The sequence below is a fragment of the Olea europaea genome, unplaced genomic scaffold (assembly GCF_002742605.1).
Source record: "Olea europaea var. sylvestris unplaced genomic scaffold, O_europaea_v1 scaffold1443, whole genome shotgun sequence".
Lineage (NCBI taxonomy): Eukaryota > Viridiplantae > Streptophyta > Magnoliopsida > Lamiales > Oleaceae > Olea > Olea europaea.
Genome location: NW_019231973.1, coordinates 131,889 through 150,312, shown reverse-complemented (window position 1 = coordinate 150,312; position 18,424 = coordinate 131,889). Strand labels below are relative to the sequence as shown.

The 18,424-nt window shown below is 34.4% G+C and overlaps 3 protein-coding genes across 3 annotated transcripts; 2 read left to right on the top strand and 1 right to left on the bottom strand.

The window, feature by feature from the left end:
• Positions 1-106: 106 nt before the first annotated feature.
• On the top strand, positions 107-1,828 carry LOC111376077 (lysine-rich arabinogalactan protein 18-like). Its single transcript, XM_022999005.1, has 2 exons — positions 107-830; positions 1,500-1,828. Exons 1-2 carry the CDS (start codon positions 192-194, stop codon positions 1,575-1,577), a joined length of 717 nt encoding a protein of 238 aa, XP_022854773.1. The 5' UTR covers positions 107-191; the 3' UTR covers positions 1,578-1,828.
• Positions 1,829-3,472: 1,644 nt separating this feature from the next.
• Positions 3,473-4,477, top strand: LOC111376076 (peamaclein-like). The gene is made up of 2 exons (XM_022999004.1): positions 3,473-3,960; positions 4,140-4,477. The coding sequence occupies exons 1-2, from the start codon at positions 3,840-3,842 to the stop codon at positions 4,322-4,324; spliced, it is 306 nt and encodes a 101-aa protein (XP_022854772.1). The 5' UTR covers positions 3,473-3,839; the 3' UTR covers positions 4,325-4,477.
• Positions 4,478-4,576: 99 nt separating this feature from the next.
• Positions 4,577-8,304, bottom strand: LOC111376075 (metal transporter Nramp3-like). The gene is made up of 4 exons (XM_022999003.1): positions 7,597-8,304; positions 7,128-7,264; positions 5,979-6,631; positions 4,577-5,066 (listed from the first exon to the last, which is right to left on the bottom strand). The coding sequence occupies exons 1-4, from the start codon at positions 8,148-8,150 to the stop codon at positions 4,869-4,871; spliced, it is 1,542 nt and encodes a 513-aa protein (XP_022854771.1). The 5' UTR covers positions 8,151-8,304; the 3' UTR covers positions 4,577-4,868.
• Between the last annotated feature and the right edge of the window lie 10,120 nt (positions 8,305-18,424).

Here is an 18,424-nt window from a genome sequence, read left to right as displayed (position 1 = left end):
CCAGTCCACATTACGGTGTCCCCTTTTGTTCATTTTTTGCGTGGGCCCACTCAAATGTTGAACCTTCTTCACCCTTTTATATTTTATTCCTAATACTGAAATTTTCACTCTATTTATGCATCTGCTCTTCATTTAACTTTCTCTAACAATTGTCCTCTAATATTTTGCGATTTCCTCTCTCTTGAGTAGCCATGGAGTTCAAGGTGGGATTTGTAATTGCATTGATCTGCATTGTTGTGGCTGGTGTTGGAGGCCAGTCTCCTTCGGCTGCACCGGCTCATGCTCCGGCAGCGGCTAAGGTTTCTACCCCGCCTGCTGCAGCTCCTACAAAGCATAAATCTGCAGCCCCAGTGGCGGCTCCTACTTCAACTCCTCCGGCTTCAGCTCCTGTAAGTTCTCCACCGACAGTTTCTACTCCAGCTCCTGTAAGTTCTCCGCCGAAAGCTTCCACCCCTGCTCCTGTAAGTTCTCCACCGAAAGCTTCCACCCCTGCTCCTGTAAGTTCCCCACCGACTGCTTCCTCACCGGCTCCAGTGAGCTCGCCTCCTGCTCCGGAGCCAGTCAGCTCTCCACCAACGGCTGTTCCAGTTCAGTCTCCACCATCTCCCGCTCCCGAGGCGGCAACACCACCAGCTCCGGTTTCTGCGCCACCGAGTGAGACCCCGGCTAAGGCTCCGGCTCCGGCTCACAGAAAGAAAAAAGGCAAGAAGCACACTTCACCTTCACCTGCTCCGGCTCCGGAGCTGAATAGCCCACCCGCACCTCCAACTGAAGCCCCCGGACCTAGTGCCGATTCCATGTCCCCAGGTCCTACATCACTTAGCGATGAGGTACATTTCTAAATTCTAATTCCTCCCCTAATTTTAGTCTTGGCTGTCGTTTAGTGCTGAATCGGTAATGTGCATCCGGATCTGGTAATACGTGCCATTATTTTCTCATTTTCATTCGAGTATTTCCTTGATCCATAAAATTCTTGTTAAAACAGAGATTCGAAGAAGACAATGCTTATCGAAAATTACGAAAGGATTTTCTAGATCTGTAAAATGAACAGAATCATAGTGTCTCATGCCACGCCATTGATATTAATTTATTAAGCTTGTAGTTACATAGCTAATCAAAGAATACCAGTCTTTTGTGATGCTGCTCTTTATTAATGTGCGCACTGGTGGTGGCATGAACAAATGTGTGGCAAAAGAAGCAAACTTACAATGCCCGCTAACATCGTCTCCCGGTGCACGTTAGCATCTATTGATCTGAATTATGTCCTCCATGGGTTAGTAGAAAATTTTCAATCGTACAGCGTACGATGACAAACACGGCGGATCTGTGAATACATTAACAAATTGAGAACACCCTCTGCACGCAACTATTTTTTTTAATATTTTTTTTGGTGCCGTTTGCTTTTACTGATTTTCACAGGCATGATTTAATTAGAGTTGAGATTATGGGTTAAGATTAGAATTTATTAATTAATGTATAATTTTCCCATTTTGGTGCAGAGTGGAGCAGAGAAATTGATGGTGTTGCAGGGAAGTTTGGTGTTGGGAGGGGCCGTGTTTGGCTGGCTCCTCTTCTAGAAGACACGATTATTTTGCAAACCCATCTTCATTAATCGGATAATTAAACATATTTATATGTTTTTGATTCGGATCCGAATTGGGGATTTTGCCACATTGGCTCTCTTTGTCAATTATTTTATTGTATTCTTTGGTATACAGCTTTACTTTTTGTATGGACTGTTTTCGACTATTTATTCTATCTATTGTATCATTATTTGATTATTCTTTCTTGGTGTCTTGCTAATCCAATGTATTACGCCTCTGTTTCATAGAGATTGTTTGTTAAAAATGATTTTTTTTTTTTTTTTCATTTTGGAAAAATGTGTGGATAAAAAGTTAAAAAGTGTTAAATTTAAGTACAAAATTATTTTATTGATAAAATGTGCGATAAAAAAATGAATTTTGAAAAATAGGCTCAAATGAAAAGATTATACAAATCGAGATGAATAATTAATTAAAATGGAATAACGATGAAAATGGAGACGACGAGTAAAGTTGCAAAGATTTTATCCATTTCTTTCGTTCCCCTGAAACCCCAAAGAAGATTGAATCTGTTCTGGTTAAATTTGTAAATGAAAAGAACAAATTCATAAAGTCAATTGGTTTCTTGGTCGACGATTTCAAAATTTAATTACTTTTTATTTCTTAATATTGTAATGTAATATGTTATTACTTATTACCGTACCAGACAAACTATTTGTGCACAAATTGTAACTACGTAGAGAAATGCTAAAAAAAATTTTCCATATAATTTCGTTGCCTATCACACTTGAATGTGAATCTATAGACAAAATATCATGGTTAAATTTTGAAGAAGCATGAATATCAACTAGTTAGTTAAAAAACCAGACCTTATGAATATTTTATCTTATCTTTAAGAGCGTTCTATTTATAAAGAGCGCATTATGTAAAATAGAGAATATATTTAAATTTTAGAGGGTAAAATTATTTAATGCAGCACAACATTACTCTATATCTTGGCCTTTTATTTTGATTTTCAATAAGCATTATTGTTTTCCCATCACATTTTATTTAAAACTTTTTAAAAAAATAATAATAATAATTGTCGATGAATAATTAGGTCAAGTATAATTTGAATAACATGGAAAGTAGAGTATACAAATATGCAATTTATTAAATGCAATCATTATAAAGAAAATAAAGAATGTGTTCAACTCTCTATTTTAAAAAGTTAAAATTACTCTAGAAGTTCTATTTCTCAAATGCCATCTATAAGTGATATTAGAGAGAGAACTTAATCAATGGTTGTGAACTTTGCTATAAATTATTACTTGTTTATCGATATTTAAAAAGTTACTTGTTACTTACTAAACCTTATTATAAGTTACTATTTACTCACTGAAAAAAGATTACGTGTTGCTGACCTAAATTTGAATGAAGCTATTTGTTGCTTACTGAACTTTAGTATGGATAATACCAAAGGAAATGATGTGAATGATTCATGAGTAACTTTTTCAAATTTCAGTGAGCTATTAATATCCTATATCAAAGTTCCATGAGCAAAGAGTAATTTTTTAAATTTTAATGAGCAATAAATAACCTATAGCATAATTCAGTGACCATTGATTAAATTAACTTGATATTAGCAACATCGTATTCTATCAAATTGCAAGTGTAGCACTTGTTCTTAAAATAATTTGTGCATAGCACAAGTAGCGTCCAATTGATCATTAATTACAAGATGCGAGGTTATTGTCACCTAAATTGTAAGCACGAGTAATTCTACATAAAATTACTCTTTTGAGGAACCTTCTAGTTAGTTTACTACGTAATTTGCATCTATCCCCATGCCCACTTGCCTCAATTGCCAACACGATTTCGCTTCCAAAACAGCCTTAAACAGGCTGTAAATAATATAAATAACATGTTGAGTAAAAAACTATTCTAGAATTAGGTTATGTTCAAAGGAGGTGATTATAAAATACATGCATGTCTTGTTGCAAGATATGACAAACAACTTGCAGGGTTTTTAAAATAAAAAAGCTAGGATTTAGAAACTTCATGTAACCTTCTTTACAACAAAGACCTCAGTAGATTGTGTCCTCAAGAGTCAACAAGAGCAAGAGGGTCTCCATTTCCCACACGTACAGTCTGTGTATGGGCTGTACGCATTTTATATTTCTAATGGATGAAATTACCACGTAGGCATATTTTGAACCCTAGATTCCTACTATAAATACTGCAATGCAGTCTCACTAGGCCATCACTTTCAGCACATCAAAGACCATACATATTTTAATTGTTGTTAGCTTGTTGAAAATGAAGCTTCTTTTCTTCACTTTGTTTCTTCTTTCCTTGATTTTCAGCTCTTCTTTTACTACACTGGCTGCAGCTAAACCACCTCCAACTGGACCTGCCCCAACGCCAACGCCAATCCCAGGTATACCTCTTTAAATCTATGTTTCTTTTCCTTCTTTTCTTTTTCAAAAATAAAATAAAATAAATTGATTTGTGAGTATTATTGCTGTTATAAGAAGGGAAGAGTTAAATTTCATCAAACTGTATATGATAGAATTTGATTGTTGATTAATAATGATACCTTTGTGATGGAAATGACAGCTTCTTGCGGTGCACTGTGCAAGGCAAGGTGTGCAAAAGCAGGCATACAGAAGCGTTGCTTGAACTTCTGCGGCATATGCTGCAGCAAGTGCAACTGTGTTCCTTCAGGAACGTATGGTAACAAGTCAGAGTGCCCCTGTTACAGAGACATGCTCAACTCCAAGGGCAAACCCAAGTGCCCTTAAAATCTCCCTAATTTATTGTTTCCATTAGAAAACATTCAATTACATGCACTTGGAATGATGTTTAAAACTTTGTTTTGAGCACACATTGTAATGAAATAATTTGAGTAGTTTTCAACTACTTGTCATGGAGAAACGGTTTCGTGTTTCTGAGCTCCTGTGAAATTTCTCGGCCCAACAATTTATCAAATGTCTGTCTCTCACGTAGGCTTATAAGAAAATAATTGGGGAGGGTGCTTTTAATATGGAATGAGGGACAAAATAAGCCAAAAGCATTTTGATTAAATTTGGGTTTCTACCATTACATTTCTGGCCAAGGATCACTACTGTTGGTTAATAGTATTGGCCCCTGAACACGAAGAAGTTTATGATACATATATGGCTTTAAAGATTCTACAGGAAGAATAAATACCATTATCAGGAAATAAAACTTTGACATTCTTCCCATCCTCTGCATAGGGACTTGAATGTGCGGTACAGAAATGAATACCCATATCAAACACCCAAAGGAATGCTCATTTGACTGGAATGTTAAAAGTGCAATCGGTCAGTTTCCTGTAGTTGTCAACCTATTGGAAAAGGTAATGCCCCTTGCTACGAGGTACACAATGAAACAGACGTATGCAGCCGTGAATATGCATACCACAGACGTAAAAATACCTCCACTCCCTTCAGAAGAGAAAAAGTCCACCAAAAGGTACCCGTTGATAACCATCACCAAAGCAGCCACAAGCCATGATATTATCTACACAGAAATGTGTTAAAAATCATATGGTGCTTGTCCCGGTAAGAGTTTGGAATAAACAAGACGAGGCAATAAAACAAGCACGCTTGAAATATGATAAACCAATTTCCTTCACTCTTAAGATAATGTTAATTGCAGAATTGACACGAAAAGTAGCATTAGTTTATGACTTGCAAAGGAAGATGAATCATGATCTTCCACATTTATATAAATAAACCACTGACTAAAAATAAAAGTAAAATCAAATGTCAATTTAAATGCAAGTTATAAATTTCATCATCAATTTCACACAATCTACAATGTAAAAGTTAAAATGGTAAAATTATCTAATTATCAGCTAACTAGAAAACATAATAAACCAAGCGTGTGCACTTGCTTATGCATAAGAACGCATCAACCAAAAAATTGGTCAGCTAAGGGCCAAAATCATTTATCTTGTTACCGAGAAGCTTCTCAATTTATCAAGATTTTCTCCTACTTCACGGTCTAGGCCCATAAACCCATCTAAGTTTAAGCAGAAAAGCGCACAAGGTTAAAATTTATCTCTTTCTTTCCCTCTTGAAAAAAATAAATCTTCTCCAACTATCATTCTCCATTCTTTTTCCATTGTGCAAAGATTTATGCTTTACCCTTCAAGGAAACAAACAAACTCTTCAAAGGATGCATGAATTCATATTAATTAAATGAAATTGTCAAAAAGCTTGAAACACCATCAATATTTTAACTGCGCATTCATCCATGGAAGACGCCCTGCAATCCACCCTCAGTCAAACCCCTAAGAGTGCAATCAAAATTAATCGTGTGACAGATGCCAGCATGATATAGTAAGTTCGGTAATGTAAAATAATACAAAATGCAAAAATGAATGCACTGATATAATAACGCTATAAAATTTTATCAAGAAGAAAAAACCTTGAGAACGGTGCCAATTTTGAAAATGCCCATGACTTCCTCCTTGGCCACCAAGTAAAGGAGTGGAATAAGAGCAAACGGGATCTGAATTGACTGAAGTATATTAAGCCATTCGTTTAGAACATCTAATGAGTGTTCAGATGTATCAAAAACAAGGGCAACTATTAGAGTCGGGATGATAGCACAGCTTCTTGTTATCAGTGCTCTCATCCACTTTTTCAAACGCAGGTTTAGAAATCCCCCCATTATAAATTGCCCTGCATAGGTGCCAGTTATAGTGCTACTCTGTCCGGCAGCAAGTAATCCAATAGCCCAGATGTATAAGATTGGGAACAATCCCCCACCATACTTTTCTTGAAGATACTGCCCTGCATTTCCAAGGCCAATGTTATTGGCTTGTTCTGAACCATAAAATGCCTTCGCAATTACTGTTGTCACAAACAGATTTATAATGAAAGAGATTGTCAGAGCAGCGCCAGACTCTATCGAGTAATATGTGAGAGCTTCTCGAACTCTGCCTATCTTGCGGTTGTCAATTTCTCGAGATTGTACAAGAGCAGAGTGTAGAAATACGTTGTGAGGCATTATAATGCATCCAACAACTCCTACTGCTTGCTTTATTGTCTTGGAGCTGAGTTTTGGGACCACGACGCCTACAATAACAGTTAGCATTTATCTCATTTGGGAGGAACATCTCCAAAAGACTCTTTATTTATAAATGGTATCGTATGCATAATAGAAAGCATCTTTAAATTTAGAGAGTAATTTTTTTTATACGCTCCAACAAGTTCTCTATTTTAATTCTTTGTTTTGTTTTTTCCAATGAAGATTTCTCCACATATTTTATATATATTAATGACCAATCAATTCAAATGTAATTTGAAAATTTTAAATTATAAAGTATTGAAATTTGTAATATATTAAATGCAATCATTGTACATTAAAAATAGAAAGTGGGTTTGTCTTTATAAATTTGGAGAATCAAACACACTCTCTACTTTAAAAAGTTAAATTAGAGAGTCTCTTGAAAATCATTTTTTAAGTATTGACTCTTTAAAATAGAGAGTATTTTGTATTTAAAGAGTCTCTTGAATATACTCTTATGATTTAGTATTAAGTAATTTTGTATCAAAAATAGCTTTCTCTAACCAATTAAAAGTTCGACCCCACTGGGTTTCGTTTCACCAAACAACCACGCAAATGAGAGCGCCATAATAGCTATAAGGACAGCAAAAAGGGCTTCTAATTTCCGAACACCATAATTCTCCAGAAACAGAAAGATGAAGCTGCACAAGATAAAAATGGGAACTCACAATTTAGATACTGAATGAGATTCCTGAATATAATTGAAAAGGAGAAAAGAAATGCATAAAACATTCCTAGTCTATAAGGTCAATCCTATTAACTTCAACATTCCAAGCATTAGGGAAATAAACAAGTGAAATGAGCTAGTCTAAACTAAGCATAATTTTAACAAAATTGAAACATGGTTTACTCCAATTCCGACATAATCCAAGCACTTAACACTCTAAGATTTAATTTTTAATGCACGAAAAAATTATATTAAATAAGACAAGAATGAGTAAAGATAAAACAATGTTCAAGATTTTAATTTTACCAGTCAAGAGCAGTGATGATGACACCAGCCCACAGAGGCAATAACCCATGGCTCAAAATCTTGATAGCTATTGCACTACCAATCACCTCCTGAATATCAGCCCCAATCAGGGCCAGCTCCGCCATGACCCAAAGCAGTAGTCTGGCCCAATTTGGATACTCTTCTCTGCACAACTCGGCAAGGTGCCGTCCAGTGGCCACGCCAAGCCGGGCCGACAGCAGCTGGACCAAGAGGCCAATGACTGTGGCCCATAGTAGCAGCCAAAGCAAAGAGTAGCCTGCAATTGCGCCCGACTGGAGATCCCCCTCCAGGTTGCCCGGATCCAGGAAAGCTATACTCATCAAGAACCCCGGCCCGGTGAACAGCCAAAGCTTCCGCCACGAAAACGGCGGCGCTTTGGCGTAATATTCATCTGCTTCGTTCCCTTCATTGACTCCAATTACGTGGACTTTTTCGGCGTAATCGTATGCCCCCTCTTCTTCATCTTCCTCGTACAAATCAACCGATCGTTCATCGAGTAACCGCTGTTGCTGTTCTTCCTCTTGTAGAGCCATTTTCCTCTTTCTTTTTCCCTTAAAGGAGAAGGAAAATAGTGGAATAGGGTGAGGAGGGAAAGAAAATGCGGCGGTTGCTTTATGGGGGCGTTATCGTTAAAGACCACGAACAGAGCAAACTGCCGGTCCCCATTTCTTCGTTATTAATATTTTGTGATTTGTTCTTTACTTTTTTTTACATCGTTGGAGCGTAATAAGGGATTTTTACAGAATTTAAATACCACCTCAGCAAAAAGAAAGAAAAATTAAGAAAAAATTAAGTGGGGATGCGTAGTTCTGGAAAAAGAGACAAAAATTAAAATTTCTTTCAAGAGAATCCCCTGTTGGAAATTGCCATGTTTTCTTGAGGAGTTTTCTTGCTTGGGGTTTGCTACGTGGCCTCCCGTGAGGGGCTATACACTCTGATGTACAAATAGCAATACTCTTTTTTCTTTTCTTTTTTCATGGTATTAATGTCAAAGTCCAAACCCGAAACGTGACATGTGATTTGGTAAGAACTTTACTTTTTTTTTTTTTTTTTACCACAATATATATATTTGGGAGCAATATAAAAAAAAAAAATTCTATTAAGTTGTGGACTCATACTATTATTGTTACGTGAATTGATCTTCACAATAAGATCATCGTGGAGGTTGGAAGGGGCCAAGAAGCCCCCCTCCCACGGGGTGTTGTGATTTCAGACCAAAATTTCATTCAAGATAGTTTAAAAATTTTATACTTGTAATTTTGATTTTGTCCTATTTTTTTTATAAATAGGAGTTGTCGTTAGAAATTATTTAATTATCATCAAAAAGCGAGAGAAAAAATACGGTGTGCAATTTTTCTCTTATAAACTTCTTTTCATCATAATGCAAATTACTACAATGACGAGCGATGATGTAGTCTTATATTGGTCTCACATTGGAGCAAACCTCTATAAATTTGCATATTTTTTTTCTTTTTTCTGCCATGATTTTTTTTTTTGGTAATATAGAATTATGGCTTCTAATTTTCAATAATTCCTAAATTGAATTGGTTGTACTTTTCCTTTTTAACTATTTGATATGCAAATGCAAATACATGTGAGTATGTTGATACAATTTGCCACATCTAAATTCTAGGATACATTGTTTATGCCTTCATGTTAATTATCTTCCTCTATTTTTCCTATCCCACATATCTTCTATCTTTGAGTTGAGGGGTTGGAAACATTAGATTCAAAATCTGATGTTAACGAATAGCCTCCTTCTTCTCTTTTAATCTCATACAATAAAATAAAAGATAAAATTGGAAAGTTCAGTTCAATCGTTGCTATCAGAAGCATTCCACTTTGGCTTTAGAGAGAGGCTTGTCCACAGGCTTACTCATATTCGACTTGGATTTTGATCATTAATATGAGATGGCGGAAATAGAAAATCTATAGTGCATGATTTAATTGAAGTTGCTTGATCACTTTCTAACATTATTCAATCTTTTCAATTGTTGGCAATCGGGAGTAGGATGGACAGTTTGTATATCAAATCACCAAATTTGGATCTTGTCAACTATCGGTGAACTATTCGAATTGGTTAAATGCGTGGAGCATAATCATCCACATGTTATTGGGAAAGAAAAAAGTTGCCCCATTGAAAACTAGTATCAATTGGTGCTTTCCCTCTTTCAAAAGTTGTTTGGTATGGATATACTTAGAGGAAACAATCATCAAAAAATTTATAAATTCTCCTGCGTAGTACATAATCGCCTTTGAGTTCAAATTAAAGTGACTTAATTATATTTTTCACCATCATTTGTAATTGAGACAAAATGTAAAAATATTAATGAATACTTATATTATTACTCATGTACATGTATCGTGCATAAATTTAAAAGTCTAATTTTAAAATGTATTTTATTATTTATTAAGATTATGTTTTTCTTACAAAAGTAAAAAATAAAATAATTCAAGTAATGAGAATGATTATTTTTGGCCTCCATTAAATTATATTCAATTTTTTTCTCTCATATTTTCAATCACACAATCTTTTATAAAATAATATTAGATGTGGATCGAAAGCTTTTCTTTCTTTTTTTAACTACTCATTTTTCAAAAAAATATTACTCCACGCATTTTTATTTCCAAAAAAGGGGCCAAACGATGCTTACACGATTATCAATAAGAATGGCTATTAAAATAATTTAAACATCCAAAGTATCATTGTGGCCCACAAAAGCATGATACTCGGAACTCTTGAAAGAATGGCGTGTGCATTAGTGAGGAAATTGATCCAAATGTACCAATGGACAGTGAAGAAACTGTTGTAAATTGAAGTCTCAACGAGCAAGCATTTGTCACTGTCGCGCTACTCCTGTGGTGGCGCACGACGTCGCTCCTGATAGATTTTGTGTCACAAATTAGACTGAATTTTTTGAAAAATATTGTTTTTTTTTATTTTCACATGATTTTATTGAAAAAATATTATTTTTTTTATTCTACATTATTTTTTATATTATTTCCATCTTTTGATATATCCCTATTAATATGTGGATCTTCATTCAATTTAAGTGAAACATTATTGCTTAGTTTCTTGTATTCTCTTTATATTGTTTTGAATAAAACATCGATTCCTTTGTTAATCTCTCTTCAATGCCATTATTTTAATCTTGTTTTCTATCATTGTGATCTTTTCTACATCACATATTTTATATTGTGTCATTAAATCTCAATTCTTACATCGTCTCCAAATCCAATAAATGGTATCAGAGCTAGGCTCCAAGTTCTTCGTGATTTGATTGAGATTTTTTCAAAGATGGCTACATTAAAATATGATATTTCGTTGTTAGATCGCAATACAAGATTTTCGTTGCAGCAAGTAAAGATGAGGACTATGTTTGTAACACCCCAGATTTTTCTTACTATTTTTCATATAGGCCTGAACTTAATATGGGTCACATATCAAATGAAATAATTAATATTTAGATTTCTTGTCACACTAAAAGTCCAAAGTTTGGTGATTTATTTTGCTCACGTGTACTTAGAATTTATCGAAAACTATTTGGGTCGAATATTTAAGTATTATTGAAGTTGATGAAAATATATCAAATATTACACTCATTTTGTAGCTCGTATTAAATAATATAATTTGGGTTCAAGAAAAAGCAATTTCGAGCTAGTTATGTCCGAATTAATCTAATAGAAAGAAAATAATTATCTTTTAATATTTTATTAGTATATATAATATAAAAAATAATAATATTTTTTAACCAACATGGTACAATCACACGTTTCCAATATTAAATCTGTTAATAAAAAATCACACGTTTCCAATATTAAATTTGTTAATAAAAAAAATGTTAAATTCATATTTAAGTTACTAATGTGTGAATTGATTGATTGATTGAAACCATGAATTGATTTAATTAATCTTTACATTCTCACCGTTTTGACTGAAATGTGGTTGGCTTTTGGGTTGATGGATGTTACACTATGAATATATAAATATGATGTTATTTCCACCCTCGGGGCATAGTCTCGTGGTACAAAAGACGGGAGTGAAGTTATTTCATACCTTGCTGGTAACCGCAGTGTGAGGATTTGATTTCTGAGACATGGAATTGGACTCTTTGTAGGCGCAGTGTACAGGCAGCTCTTGTTCCCTGACTTGCTGGGACATATCCCGCGATTTACCTCCCTCACAAAGCTCAAGGGACGGAGCAGTGGGGGCCCTCAAGATTGGGGTTCAACCTTTTTTAAATATGATATTATTTCCACTTAAATAAAAAATTTTACTTTATTTCATTATTTGCAATTTCACTTCACACATTAGCAACTGAATCATTTACATATTCAAATTTCGTTGAGTAACAACTAAAGTAAGAATACATAGTGTAAAGTTGTAAATTCTTATTCCTTGATATTTGTATAATTTTTGGCATAAAATGCTATGAGGCCTTTGGGTCAAACTCTATGTTAAATTTTTCGAGATGGACTGTTAGGTCAAAGATGTTAAATCATACGGGATGGAATGTTTGGTCAAAAATATTAAATCCTAGGGGATATGAGAATTCTTAAGAAATTCTTTGAGCTCTAAATGTCAGTTTTATATTTATATAATGTGAATAAAAATGTGTACGTATTCTTACCGAATGTCTTCAAAATACTCTTACAAAACCTTTCAGATGAGAACGGATCGTTTGGACGCGTGGAAAATTGATTGAGTGATGCTTATGGGATCGCCAAGTTAATTTTCTAGAAAAGATAATTGTCAAACTTTTATTTGAAGAACATTTGAAGAACGTCTTCATATTGAATTTTATGTACATTGTTTAATAGATATTTTTTTTTTGTATTTTCAACACTTAAAAGTGAGTGCTTAATTTAGAAAAAGAAGATGTCGGTAACACCTCGAGCCTATTTTTATAAAAGAATAAAATAATGAAGATGAAAAAGATCTTGTGGTGTTACAGAATGGTATCAGAGCACGAATTTAGTCGATTCTGTAAGCTATTCCTTTAAAAAAATGTATGCATATTTCTTCATCATGTTCAAATGTGATTTACGTGTATAAATTATTTTTCTTAGAATGATAATTTATTTCAAAGACTTAGTAGTCTGCGTGAAATAAATATATAATTTTTGTTTTGTCTATTAAATATTTATGATTGTGAAATTACCAGAATTTATTTGAATAAACTGTTTGAATGTTTAGTTTCTTTATAATAATTAAATTAAAATTTAAATGAAGCTTAATCGCATGGAAGTGTGGTATATCCACTGAATGGGTATATGCACTAGAAACCAAGTGTGTGTACTAGAAAATTTATAACTAAAATTGCTTGTCGATTGCCAAATATTCACACATTTATGTTGTTGATAGACTTTGTGCATCAGCAATTTGACTGTGCTGTTTAAACACCCAAACTTGAGAGTGTTCTTGAATATTACAATCCATAAAATAAGTCCTATTCTGTTTTGTACGCGTGTATTAAGTACGGCATAATGCCAAATGTTGGAAACTACACTGTTCATTTGTAACTTGATGTAAGTTAGATACTCGCACATGTACACATTGCTGACAATTTTAAATTGATTCTTTAATATTGCTTCTACTTCTCGAATTGGAGACTCATAAATTTTATTTTCTCCCACTTCAAATTTAGAAACCTGATAAAATACATGCTTGTTCTTTAGTTATTACAGTTTTATAGTAAAAAAACAAAAAAAACAAAAAAAAAGGAAGGGTAATTTCTAAAATAAATGAAACGATTTTACTCTAGTTATTTTAATATAACTACTCAACTTGTTAAGAAAACGATTTCTACTTATGTTGAGTACATGTCTACTTGTCTGTATTACTTGTATGAAATTTTCATTGAAACAAGTATTAAAATAAGACCCATGGCATTTAGCTCTCGTCAATCAACTACCGTCCAATGAACCCAAATGTATGAACGACGATGTTATGTTTAAACTTACTTAAGCATGATTTACGTATTATTTAAGGTTGAATTTAAAAAAATGCTTACGATGTTTAGAATGAAATATGTTATGCAAGTTATCATTTTGTTTAATATACTTGAAGATATGATGGTTAGTCATTTACAAGAGTATAATGTATAAGTTGACTAAAAAAGATAAAGGATAATTAAACATTTATGTGACAAACGTGGCTAGAACTTATCAAACCATTAGAAATAAGAGAAATTAAAAGTCACGTATCCAGAGCTTTTCAATTAAACAAGATAATTTCGATGACGAAATTAATTTAAGGTGAAAGGGATGTAGAACCCCAAAATTTTCTTACTATTTTTCATATCGGCCTAAACTTAATATGGGTTATTTAGCAAATGAAATAATTCATCTTTAGATTTGTCGCGACACTAAAAGTCCAAATGTTGGTGATTTATTTTGCTCACGTGTACTTAGAATTTATCGAAAACTATTTGGATCGAATATTTAAGTATTATTGAAGTTGATGATAATATATCAAATACTCATTTTGTAGCTCATATTAAATAATATAATTTGGGTTCAAAAAAAAGTAATTTTGAACTAGTTATGTCCGAGTTAATCTAATAGAAAGAAAATGATTATCTTTTAATAGTTTATTAATATATATAATATAAAAAATAATAATATTTTTAAACCAACACGGTACAATCACACGTTTCCAATATTAAATCTGTTAATAAAAAAAATGTTAAATTCATATTTAAGTTTCGAAAGTGTGAATTGATTGATTGATTGATGCCATGAATTGACTTAATTAATCTTTAAATTCTCACCGTTTTGATTGGAACGCGGTTGGCTTTTGGGTTGATGGATGTTACACTGTATATATAAAAATGATGTTATTTTCACATTTTTTTTTACATCATTTCATTATTTGCATTTTCACTTCACACACACACTATTGAGAAATTTCAGTAACTTAAATCATTTACATCTTCAAATTTCGTTGAGTATCATCTAAGGTAAGAATACATCGTGCAAAGTGCTAAATTTTTATTTCTTGATATTTGTATAATTTTTGGCATAAAATGCTATGAGACCTTCGGGTCAACTGCTATGTTAAATTCTATGGGATGGACTGTTTGGTCAAAGATGTTAAACCTACGATATATGAGGATTCTTTATGTTATGTATTTATATCATGTGAATAAAAATGTATACGTATTCTTATTGAGTGTTTTCAAAATACTCACTCATACAATACTTTTCAGAGGAGAACCAATCGTTTGGACGTGTGGAAGATTGATTGAGTGATGCTTATGAGGTTGTCAAGTAAATTTTCTGAAAAATATAATTGTCAAACTTTTATTTGAAGAATATCTTCATATTGAATTTTGTGTACATTGTTTAATAGTTATTTTTATGCATTTTCAACACTTAATGAAAGTGATATTTTTGCTTAATTTAGAAAAAGAAGATGTTGGTAATACCTTGAGCCTATTTTTATAAAATAAAATAAAATAAGAAGATGAAAAAGATCTCGGGGTGTTATAGTGTTGGCACTGATGGATTTAAAAGATGCTTTGCTGGGTTTTGATAAGATGCCAGCAAATTGTACAACAGAGGAGAAACAACGGAAAGGTAGGAAGACTTTATCACAGATTCATCTTCATCTTTCGAATAACATTATGCAGGATGTATTGAAAGAGAAAACAACAGTTATTTTGTAGTTGAAACTGGAGTAGTTGTGCATGACTAAAAGTCTTATGAGCAAACTGCATCTAAAGCAGAGGCTGTATTCCATCGCACGGCGCAGGGAGGATCACTGGAAGATCATCTGGCTGTGTTCAAGGGAATCGTCGCGGATTTGGAAATATTGGAGGTCAAGTATCATGAGAAAAATCTAGCCTTGATCCTATTGTGCCCACTGCCCGCTTTTTATTCATCGTTTCGGAACACGATTCTATATAGTTGTGACACACTCACCATCAACAATGTTTGTGATGCTTTAATCTCAAATGAGAAGATGTAACATCTGGTCGGAGCTACATTTAGGAATGAGAAAGCTCTGGTGTCTCATGGTGATCAACGAAGGGGTAAGTTGAGGGTGAACTTCAGCAATCAGTTTTGCTTCTACTGCAAGAGAAAATGACATATCAAGAAGGATTGAGACAAGTTGTAGGCTAAATGTAATTTAGCTGCAAATCGTGAAAAGCAATCAGATAATTCGGATGCGACTAATATTATCGAGGACTTTTCGGATGACTGAGATGTGGTGTGGATCGTATCTAACATGGAGTCTAAGCCTGGCGAAGAGTAGATTCTGGATTCAACATGCACGTTCCATATGTGTCCCAATCGGACTTGTTTGAGCCATATGAGGCGGTTAAGCAATGTGAAATTGTCATGGAAAATAATCAAACTTGTCGGGTTGTTAGAATCAATAGGGTCAGATTGAGGTTGCAAGATGGGACAGTCGGAATACTTGGTCAGGTTCGACATGTTCTAGACTTGAAAAAGAATCTCATCTCGTTGAGTACTTTGGATTTAAAGGGGTATAAGTTCTCTGGTGGAGGTGGAATTTTGAAGGTCCGAATGGGTGTTCGAGTTGTACTAAAGTGACTGAAGAAATCTCAGTTGTACATCTTGCAAGGGCGCCAGAACCAGTTAGGAGACATCTTGACAAGTTTAGTACCATGGTGGAAATTCAATTTCGTACAAATGGCAGTGGCGAAGCCAGCACCCAACGAGTGGACGCGATCGTGTGTGCTGGCTCCATCGGAGTCTTCAATGGCCGTTGCGACCATGCGTGCTGGGTCCGCCGGAGTCTTCAGTGTGCGCAGAAATTGCAAATCGGAAGCATGGAAGAAGACGACTAGTTTTGTTTTTTTTATTTTTTATTTTTGTTTTTTCTTTGGGCTGATCTAACCGGAAATTGGGCCTTTAAAAAAAAAAGGCCCAAATGAGGAAATTGAATCCAATATGCCGGTCCATGATATATTGGTGTTATTGTTAATTGATATTTCCCATTTTCCCTATTTGAAACGGCAGCAAACAGCAAACCCTTGGTCCCTTATCCTTTAATTTTCATATTTCCATTCAAAGCAGTAGTAGCAGCTGGAGGCGATGACCGTGTGCTGGTGTGCAAAGTCTCAGAGGTAAATCTTCGACAGACTCCAAGGACTGGAGAGGTGACTGGCGTCTAGTGAGGTTGAGTAACTGAGCGACCAGCCAATAGTGTGCAATCAACAGTGGTGATTGGTGAGTTCAATACTTGAATTTGAAGACTTAAATATTTGAATTGTTTTGGTTGTCTCACTTGTATGTAACTCTGTAGTCTCTGTTGACTGTTTTCCTTGTATGTTGACGTATTGTATTTGTTGATTTGTGCTTGTGCAATTGCAATTTGCCGACCTTTTGTTGTCTATTGACGGTGTTGAGAGTTGAGTTGAGTGTGTTGAGCACTTGGGTGACTTGAGTCTGTTAGAGACTTGGAGTGTTGAACATTTTAATGCATTTTACATTTTAGTGCATTTACATATATATCGATCAATTTTTAATATTATTTAATCAAATTTTAATACGATCGTTGATTCTTAACGATCAACGATCAATGGTCAAAGTCAACGCCCTAACTGAACGTGGAACCTAGATACGTCCCTATTGATGGGTGTGTTCCTTTTACTACATTGCTAGATGTGAACACCACATGTGAAGAAGAAAGACACTTAGTACACGTTTGCTATGTCACACGAGGCCTTCTTAGCGCTTCATGAGAAACATGTACTTCTTGGCAGAGTCAGGCCTCCTTGACATTCAAGTGCCTCGATGTACCAATAGTTCACTGTGCATGCGAGGTCTTGTTTGCGTGCTTGTATGGTAAGAGCCTTGTTAAGGCAGTTCGCCCATTAGCGAATTCCTTGGCTAACTAAAAGAGGATAAAATGGAACCTCATATGGTTCAAAGTAACAATGCAAAGGGCAAACTTCTTTCCTCTAAGAGACCGCAAAGCAAGTTAAATATTTTCATTGCCACGTATACAAAGATTATCAAAAAAAGAAGTAGTATCAAACCTGAATTTTTCTGAATGTACAGAAAAATCTCATAGAATTAAAATAAGGAAACCACAAATCACAGGGAGACAATTGTCTCCCTTTATTAATTCTGTGAGGTTTTTCTATAAGTGTAGCATATATCGTCGAACCCAATAAAATTTGGTGATAACAATTGAGCCAATGAATAGTCAACATGTATCATAAAGTTAAGAAATGTCCGAAAATGCCCTTTAATTTACTATGCCTCGTTGTACCAATACTACTTCAATGAGCATGCGAGGTCTCATTTGTGTGCTTGTATGGTAAGAGACTTGTTAAGGTAGAACACCCATTAGCGAATTCCTTGGCTAACTAAAAGAGGATGATGTCGAACCTCCTATGGTCCAGAGTAACAATGCAAAGGCTAAACTTATTTCCTTCAAGAGACAGCAAAGCAAGTTAAATATTTTCATTGCCACGAGGTGGGGTGCCATTGCCACATGTGCAAAGACGGTCAGAAAAAGGAATAGTATCAAACTCGGATTTTTTCTAAATGTATAGAAAAATTACACAGAATTAAACAAGGAAACAACAAATCACAGGAGACAATTGTCTTACTATATTAATTCTATGAGTTTTTTCTATTAGTGTAGCATATCTCATCAAAGCCAATAAATTTGGTGAAAACAATCGAGCCAATGAATAGTCAACACTTATCATAAAGTTAAGAAATATCCTAAAATACCCTTTACTTTATTTCCCTCATAAGTACCACATGCAAGTTGAAGAAAAGGCATACAATATTCATACTCTTTTCATTTCTCCCTCTAGCA

Bases quoted from the DNA above. Each gene is read 5' to 3' on its own strand.
- LOC111376077 (XM_022999005.1), top strand. From the start codon at position 192: ATGGAGTTCAAGGTGGGATTTGTAATTGCATTGATCTGCATTGTTGTG. The intron at 831-1,499 runs GTACATTTCTAA...ATTTTGGTGCAG, and splicing joins CTACATCACTTAGCGATGAG to AGTGGAGCAGAGAAATTGAT.
- LOC111376076 (XM_022999004.1), top strand. From the start codon at position 3,840: ATGAAGCTTCTTTTCTTCACTTTGTTTCTTCTTTCCTTGATTTTCAGC. The intron at 3,961-4,139 runs GTATACCTCTTT...TGGAAATGACAG, and splicing joins AACGCCAACGCCAATCCCAG to CTTCTTGCGGTGCACTGTGC.
- LOC111376075 (XM_022999003.1), bottom strand. From the start codon at position 8,150: ATGGCTCTACAAGAGGAAGAACAGCAACAGCGGTTACTCGATGAACGA. The intron at 7,265-7,596 runs GTAAAATTAAAA...TATCTTGTGCAG, and splicing joins ATCATCACTGCTCTTGACTG to CTTCATCTTTCTGTTTCTGG. The intron at 6,632-7,127 runs GTTAGAGAAAGC...CTGTTATTGTAG, and splicing joins TGGGGTCGAACTTTTAATTG to GCGTCGTGGTCCCAAAACTC.